The sequence below is a fragment of the Macaca thibetana genome, chromosome 16 (assembly GCF_024542745.1).
Source record: "Macaca thibetana thibetana isolate TM-01 chromosome 16, ASM2454274v1, whole genome shotgun sequence".
Classification (NCBI taxonomy): domain Eukaryota; kingdom Metazoa; phylum Chordata; class Mammalia; order Primates; family Cercopithecidae; genus Macaca; species Macaca thibetana.
This window is the reverse complement of record NC_065593.1, coordinates 13784259-13792322: the sequence shown is the minus strand read 5'-3', so window position 1 is coordinate 13792322 and position 8064 is coordinate 13784259. Positions and strand designations below refer to the sequence as shown.

Here is an 8064-nt window from a genome sequence, read left to right as displayed (position 1 = left end):
ACCCCCCAGCCGTACGAGCCCCGGGAGGCTACCGGCCTCCAAAGCCAGAGACTTCCCCACAAGGGCAGCCCCACCTCTGCCTGCAGACATCCGTGTGATCTTGCAACGGGTGGGCACCGTGGGTTGGCGTCCCGGCGCTGGGTAACGAAGCACAACGCCCCCACCAGGTAGTCCAAGGTGCCCTTTCCCAAGCGGAGCTGCAGGGTCCACTCGGCCTCGCCGAAGTCTCTGCCCAGCACGTGGTGCGCCCTCGGGCCAGCGGGGAGCGGGAGAACCCCGGGGCTGCATCGCCAGGCCTCGGCTCCCCGGAGCCGGCCAGCTCTGTGCCCCACGGGTGATTCAAGGGTTGCCCTTCCCTGCCCTGGGCTCGCCTCCCCCACCTCCTCCTCTGCTTCACTGTCCCGGGCCCAGCAGTTGCCGGCGCACTCATGCTCCGAGGCCTGAGCCAACCGAAGGCGAGGCAAGCACGGGGCCCTGCGCGCAACGCGGCACCTAAGGAGGCCTGCCCGGTGCAGACTCTCCTGCTCCCACCGGCGCCCTTCCCTCTAGAGACGTCGAGCGAACTGGAGCTAGTGGCGCCCCCAACCAACGCCACCTCGGAGACTCGGGCTCCTTCTCTCTCAACTTCGAACAATACAGAGTGTGCTACGAAAAGACAAGATGGCGCCCAGCAAGAGGAGCGGAGAAAGGGGTGTAAATCTTACTTCCAAACTGGAAGCGCCAACAAAGGCGTGTGAGGTCTAACTGCGCAGGCGTGCAGCTTCGGCAAGCTTCAGAATTCCAACTGCCGGGCGCGTCCAAAACGTGGCCCCTGACTGAGACTTATTTTACGCCACTAGAGCGGGGGTGGGTAGCGTCAGAAAGAGCGAGGAGCAGGTGACGGGCCAGCTTCGCCGCGGGAAAAGAACGGGAGGCGGAGTGTCCGCAGCGCGCACGCGCAACGAAAGTCAATGGCGGTCTGGAGAGACTGGCGGAAGCTAGCTTTGCAATATGGCGGCCGAGGCGGATGGACCGCTTAAACGGCTGCTCGTGCCGATTCTTTTACCTGAGAAATGCTACGACCAACTTTTCGTTCAGTGGGACTTGCTTCACGGTGAGTTTTATTCAGCATCCAATCCAAGTCCTGCTCGAGTGACCGTGGACCCTTAGTCCAAGGCTTGATCGGCGACTAAGTGACGGCAGTCACTGCCGCCACGCCGAGCTGAGCGGAAGTCACTTCTGAGAGGGGCGGAAGTGTCTCGGGCCCCTTAGAGGGAGGACGCCATATTTGTGCCAGTGGGGAAGTCACCGGGTGGAATTACTTCTTTGTGAGATTTGAGCTTTAGCGACAATGAAAGACGAAAAGACTCAACCTTTATAAAACAAAATAAAAGTCAAGTCAAATCATGCCAACCTTTATTAGATCGCTAGCAGGGTTAAGCTTAATTCAAAGCCCCTGATGAATTGGGCCTTCATTGCACCCCCAAAGGCTCCGCCACCCTGATTGCTTTCTTTCCAGCCTCCAGGTTTGCTCATAGTCTGATTTCGGAATAATTTGCCTCCCTTCCTTTTTGATTGCGAGACAGCTCCACAACAAGGCCCACCGTCAGACCATTTGGGAAGCGTCAGTCTGCCCCTCTCTTGAACTCGTGGGGCACTTTGTTTTAGCCGCATTCATGACCCGTGAGAGTCTGACTCCCACTGGACCAAGCTCCTTGAGGGGAAGGCTTCAAAGCTAGATAAGTTGTAGATGGCCAGGGCATAAAAGCAAGTCCTGAAAGGGTAAAGTTTAGTCCCTGAGTAGGGGCCAGGGACAGTCAGAGTGTTCAAGAAAGAGTGGTATGGGGCGGGCACGGTGGCTCACGCCTGTAATCCCAGCACTTTGGGAGGCCGAGGCAGGTGGATCACCTGAGGTCAGGCGTTTGAGACAGCCTGGCCAACAGGGTGAAACCCCGTCTCTACTAAAAATACAAAAAATTAGCCGGACATTGTGGCAGGCGCCTGTAATCCCAGCTACTTGGGAGGCTGAGGCAGGAGAATCTCTTGAACCCAGGAGGCAGAGGTTACAGTGAGCCGAGATCGTGCCATTGCACTCCAGCCTGGGCAACAAGAGTGAAACTCCGTCTCAAAATTAAAAAAAAAAAAAAGTATGAAGACTTGTCTTTGGTGAGAGAAGACATGTGAAATGGGGCACCCATTGGCCCAGAGAAGGGAGATAAAGGATTAAAAAACTCTTGGACATTTCTTAACTTGGCATTTCTTAACTTTATACGGGGAAGCAATGGAGAGCCGTGGAGGTCAAGCCAAGTTTGGATGTTAATTTATAGGGAAGGGAAGATTGGATGTGGCAGGTGGTAGGCATTGGAGAAAAGCTGTTTTGGAAAGTAATAGTCTGGGGCCCAGCGCGGTAGCTCGAGCCTATAATCCCAGCACTTTAGGAGGCTGAGGCAGGTGGATCATCTGAAGTCAGGAGTTCGACACCAGCCTGGCCAACATGGTGAAACCCCGTCTCTACTAAAAACACAAACATTAGCCAGGCATGGTGGTGTGCGCCTGTAATCCTAGCTACTTGGGAGGCTGAGACAAGAGAATTGCTTGAACCTGAGAGGCAGAGGCTGCAGTGGGCTGAGATCGGGCCACTGCACTCCAGCCTGGGTGACAGAGCAAGACTGTCTCAAAAAAAAAAAAAAAAAAAAGTATAGTGGTTTGGAGCAGGAAAGACCAGGCCTTTTTCGCTGCCCTCCGTCCCTCCTCCCCCCAAGACAATGCAAGACCGTGGTGTGGGTAAGAGGGGTTGGGGAGAGCCCACAGGAGCTTCAAGCCCTGGCCTCGGTTTCAGACATCTCCTGTCTGCTTACCCTTTTTTCTCTCCTCAGTCCCCTGCCTCAAGATTCTCCTCAGCAAAGGCCTGGGGCTGGGCATTGTGGCTGGCTCACTTCTTGGTATGTCTCTTATCTTTCTTTCCTGCTGTTGGGTTGAGGTGGAGGTTCTGAGAGGCCGTCAGCTGTGTGGGCGTTCATTCTGTAGCTGTTGTGTTGCATCCCAAAGAATGGAGACTCCTCAGTCCTACTTTTCTCATCTTTCCCCTAGTAAAGCTGCCCCAGGTGTTTAAAATCCTGGGAGCCAAGAGTGCCGAAGGATTGAGTCTCCAGTCTGTAATGCTGGAGCTAGTGGCATTGACTGGGACCATGGTCTACAGCATCACTAACAACTTCCCATTCAGGTGAGGGGCTCACTCTTCCTCCCCAAGGGTAATACCCACAACTCTAATGGGGATTAAGGTGAGGGAGGTTACAGGGCAGGAAAGTGGCCAGGCCGGGTGGCTAGTGCCTTTAACCCCAGCACTTTGGGAGGCCAAGGTGGGTGGATCACCTGAGGTCAGGAGTTCAAAACCAGCCTGGCCAACATGGTGAAACCCTGTCTCTACTAAAAATACAAAATTAGCTGGGTGTGGTGGTGTGCACCTGTAATCCCAGCTACTTGGGAGGCTGAGGCAGGAGAATCACTTGAACCTGGGAGACAGAGGTTTCAGTGAGCTGAGATTGTGCCACTGCACTCCAGCCTGTGCATGAAGATCTGGTGTTTTTTTTTGAAACTCTGTCTCAAAAAAAAAAGGGATGAGGGGCCAGGAAAGTTTTAAGCCCTTTTAAAAACCTAATCATCACCAGTGGAGGTGACCTTGAAAAGGGGTGAGCATCCCAAGAATGGCCACGATTGAGAATGAGCCAATCCCGTGCGGGGGCTGTAGAGAAGTGTGATCAGAGCATGGTGTCCCTGGATGGATGGGCTATGGAGGCTTTCCCTGCCTCTTTCTAGGCCCGCCTTTCTTCCTCCCAACTCTTGACTCTGCAGCTCTTGGGGTGAAGCCTTATTCCTGATGCTCCAGACGATCACCATCTGCTTCCTGGTCATGCACTACAGAGGACAGACTGTGAAAGGTGCTGGGGATTTCCCTAAGAGCAGGCTGTGTGGTTCCTGGGAACCCTGCTGGGAACTCAGGCCTGGGAAAGCCAAATGATGTTGGGAGATTGACAAGGACTCCTGTCTCCCCACCCCTAGGTGTCGCTTTCCTCGCTTGCTACGGCCTGGTCCTGCTGGTGCTTCTCTCACCTCTGACGCCCTTGACTGTAGTCACCCTGCTCCAGGCCTCCAATGTGCCTGCTGTGGTGGTGGGGAGGGTGGGTACCGGGAGCAAGGGACAAGATGTTGGGGGGCAGGGTGGAGGGGAAAGAGTGGAAGGTCAAAGTGTGGGGGTGTTGGACTTGGGGGAGTATGGGAGGAGCTCAGGTGACAGAGCCAAAGGTCTCAACTCCTCCCCCAGCTTCTCCAGGCAGCCACCAATTACCACAATGGGCACACAGGCCAGCTCTCAGCCATCACAGTCTTCCTGCTGTTTGGGGGCTCCCTGGCCCGAATCTTCACTTCCATTCAGGTGAGTGCAACATCTTCCTTCTAGAAGGCACTAAAACCTCATCTTTCTTCTCCCAGCTAAGGGCCAAAGCTGCCCCGCCAGGATCCTTTGTCCGTAAGGGAACCTTTCTTGAGCTATGCTGAAGGGTAACGCTGGCTCTGTCTCTTGCAACCAGGAAACTGGAGATCCCCTGATGGCTGGGACCTTTGTGGTCTCCTCACTCTGCAACGGCCTCATCGCCGCCCAGCTGCTCTTCTACTGGAATGCAAGGCCTCCCCACAGGCAGAAAAAGGCAGAGTAGAGCCAGCTACTGGAGTCATTCCGTTTCCACTCATTCACCCAACCTCAGGGTTCTCCCCATCTGAGCCAGCCTGCTGGTGTGACTTACTCATCCTCCATTCCTCTGCATTTGCAGACTTTCTAAGCCAGGGTTGGCTGTAGTGGAAACAAATGGTTGATGGATCCAGATCCTTAGAAAAGGAGAGGATGGGGGTAGAGTCTCCTAAGCCAAAATTTTGACATTTGAGTGCTTTTCTAAGCCCTGTACATGAACTATTAACTCAGTCATTCAGCCAAGCCTCCTCCTCTAGCAGCAATTTCCAGCTGTTTAACACCATCCTGGGTAAATGTTTTACCCTGTCCTCCAGCCTCCCTGCTTCCCTTCTGGCCTTAGAAGATGGAGCCTGGAAGGCAGAGTGGAGGGGACTGGGGGCCTGTGGCTGCCTCCCCGCCTCAGCCCGGCTGGGACTGTCTCCCAGACCCCAGTGCTGAGGTGGGGGAAGGGGGACGGAGAATGACTCAGGCAGGGCCCCAGGGTGGGGTGAGGAGGTTCCTGCTCTGGCAGGTCTAGGCGGAAGGGAGTGGAGATGGGGCTGGTTACTGCTGCAGTGAGGGGAACAGATGGGACAATAAAGACTGGAGACTCAGTTGAATAATACAAAACTGTGTTTAATACTACCAAAAATATAACTGTGTGTTGTGCGGCTCTCCCTGGCTTTCGTGGGAGGACTGCAGGCGGCGTCTGCACTGTAGTCCAACAGGAGAAAGGGTTGACAGCCTGGGGTAGGGGATGCTGCTGGATTAAAAAAGGAGGATGAGGCACGTCCGGTGAGGTCTGAGTCCACGAGAGTTAGAGGTGGGTTAGGGGCATGGGGGCACCAGAAAGGGGAGGATTGTATGGAGTGGGAGAGCCAGGGGGCAGGTAGTGGGTATAGGGGGGCAGCAGCTCCCCCTGGAGCCTAGGGTCACTCTGAGGGAGGGAGCACGATGAGGGGGCCTCCAGTTTGCAGTGGGAAGAGCTGCAGAGAGAAACAAGAGGTTAGAGGGCACTTCCCTGGGTTGGAGGTGAGTTCGACCAATTCTGGGCAGACAGGGTAGAGCTTGCCACCCACCCAGCCCTGGCTACCCAGCACGCTGGGCGCAGCAGGCATGGAAGCCGACCCGGGGATAGAGAGCCCGCGGCCCTGTTGGGGCACGCTCGGGAGCGGGCTTGCGTGCTGCACGGCTGTTTTCCTCTTGGGGCTGGGGAGTCAGGCCAGGAAGGGGCAGAATGGGCTTGGCCTCTCCTTGCCCTGGGGGCTGGGAGAGGAAGCTGGGTCACACACAGGCCAGAAGCAGGGGGGAAACAGGGCATCTAACTAGGACACAATCGCATCCAGGGGTCCGTCACCGGGCCCTGCAGGGCCATCACCTTCAGACTGAGATGGAAACGCCCTCTGGGAGAACCCTGACCCGCCCCACCCTACACAGGTCCCGAAGGTACTGGCGCCTGTGCCCGCCACACCTTGGCCGAGAGTGGCCTCTGCTTGGGTGGGCTCCCGTCCTCCGGCATCCACCCCCACCAAGGCTCCAGGAGAGGGGCGCATGGGCCCTCCGTCTTCAGCCCGCTTCCCAGGCACTCACCCATAGCTGCCGGGCAGGTAGGCTGTCGAGTAGTTGGGGGGTCTGTACCCAAAGCCTCTGCTAGGTTGGGTGGTCGCGTACCCCGGCCCCCAGATCGCGCCGACGCCGGCCAGGCTACCTCTTCCCTGTCCGCAGCGGGAAGGTCCGGCGCCCGAGCTCTTGGCCTTGCGCCGAGGGCGGTACTTGTAGTCGGGGTAGTCGCGCAGGTGCCGGGCGCGGAGCCGCTTGGCCTCCTCCACGAAGGGCCGCTTCTCGTCCTCGTCCAGCAGCTTCCACTGCGCGCCCAGGCGCTTGGAGATCTCAGAGTTGTGCATCTTGGGGTTCTGCTGCGCCATCTGGCGGCGCTGAGCGGAGCTCCACACCATGAACGCGTTCATGGGCCGCTTCACCTTCTCCAGGGGCAGCGCCCCGGGGGCCGCGGGGCTTCCAGCGCCCTCCCGCTCCTGGGGTCCCGAAGATGAAGACGCAGAAGCCGTGGGAGCAGGAGGCTCCAGGCTCCAGGCCTGGTCCTGTGAGGAGCCCGGTAGCGCCATGGGTTGGGAGAAGCCTTAAGAGGGCGTCCTGAATGCCCTCCCCTCAACGTGAAGCGTCGATCCTGAAAATGGAGGGGTCTTCCCAGTCTGGAGTCGTTGCCGAGGAACTTGGGTCCTTAAAAAGTATATTTTATCCCCAAGCCCAGCGCTTAAACTAGAGCCTTTGCTTCCAACCAGTTCGGCACACTTTGGGGAGAGTCGAATGCAAAATCCGCTGTCTGATGCCCCGGCACTGAAGAGGTGCTGCTCTGAGGCCTACTGAATGGGGGAACCCCCCCCCCGGTCCCTCTCCCCGACCCGCAGCTGCGATCAGACCGACCTTCCGTGGAGGGGGTAAACCATAAACCGCTTTGTGGTCTCCGGAGTTCCCGCAGCTGCCAGGCGCGGATGACCCAGAACTCTCCCACCTGGGCTCAGCGTTTGTGGCAGGCGGGCCAGCCCTGGGAACAGCTTTTAAAGACTGACTCCGCCCCTGTCCCTCCCAGAACACTGCACCTCCTTAAGGGCGCCAACATCCGCTGCCCGTAGGTAAACCCAGGTGTCCTGTTTGTCCCAGCCCCCAACACCCTCAGGGTGCCACGCCCCCCCCACCCAAGACCTGATGTCAGGCCTTCCAGCCCGTGGCTGATTGCCTCCCCTCCCTGAGCACAGGCAATTTAAAGCCAATTCTTTCCACAATGGGATCAAGCACAGGCGGATCAAGTGCCCTCAGGGCCTGAGTTGTGCTGAGAGGAGCTTGGGAGCATCCCCGACCACCAACTCAAACCCTTTCCTGGCGCCTGTTGCTCCTCAAATCCCAGACCTGCCCCTGGGGCAAGAAAGGCCGAGGAGAGAGACCATTTTTGTTTCCTGAGTCATTCCAGCAGGTGCTTGGGCCGTGATTCAACCCCTTTCCCAAGTGAGAAAACTTAAGCCCTCCCAACTCCAGTCCCTAAACCTAGATTTCTCGACTGCCATTGAATTATGGCAAGTTTTATCTTCAGTCCTCCCAGTCATGAGGGGGGAGCCAGGAAACCTAGGACAACTCGAGTTGAGAGGTCTGTGATGTGCATGCCGGATGAAAAGCCTGGAGCCAGATCAGAACACCACCAAGAAGGCCGGGCCCCAGGCTCCAGAGGCTGCCGTCAGGGAACCCTGCTCCTCATTCTGCCCAACGGCCCAGCCCAAGCCCCAGGCCTCAGGTAATCGGATTAAGCAGCCTGCCTTGGCTCTCAGCTTCTAGCAGGAACAGCTCCAGCT

At 57.2% G+C, this 8064-nt stretch overlaps 3 protein-coding genes across 4 annotated transcripts in view; 2 read left to right on the top strand and 1 right to left on the bottom strand.

The window, feature by feature from the left end:
• Nucleotides 1-856: 856 nt before the first annotated feature.
• Nucleotides 857-5354, top strand: MPDU1 (mannose-P-dolichol utilization defect 1). 2 transcript variants are annotated; one of them, XM_050765439.1, is made up of 7 exons: nucleotides 857-1093; nucleotides 2856-2921; nucleotides 3070-3202; nucleotides 3832-3917; nucleotides 4039-4157; nucleotides 4301-4411; nucleotides 4566-5354. In XM_050765439.1, exons 1-7 carry the CDS (start codon nucleotides 991-993, stop codon nucleotides 4689-4691), a joined length of 744 nt encoding a protein of 247 aa, XP_050621396.1. In that variant the 5' UTR covers nucleotides 857-990; the 3' UTR covers nucleotides 4692-5354. The 2 variants fall into 2 exon arrangements, with proteins under 2 accessions (XP_050621396.1, XP_050621395.1); XM_050765438.1 differs by having other exon boundaries at nucleotides 4039-4411.
• On the bottom strand, nucleotides 5318-7558 carry SOX15 (SRY-box transcription factor 15). The gene is made up of 2 exons (XM_050765480.1): nucleotides 6293-7558; nucleotides 5318-5688 (listed from the first exon to the last, which is right to left on the bottom strand). The coding sequence occupies exons 1-2, from the start codon at nucleotides 6823-6825 to the stop codon at nucleotides 5520-5522; spliced, it is 702 nt and encodes a 233-aa protein (XP_050621437.1). The 5' UTR covers nucleotides 6826-7558; the 3' UTR covers nucleotides 5318-5519.
• WRAP53 (WD repeat containing antisense to TP53) overlaps nucleotides 6003-8064 on the top strand; it is a 121282-nt gene continuing 119220 nt past the window's right edge. Inside the window, exon 1 of the mRNA XM_050765334.1 lies at nucleotides 6003-6012. The gene's annotated coding sequence lies outside the window, so the exon portion shown is untranslated. The remainder of the gene's footprint in view (nucleotides 6013-8064) is intronic.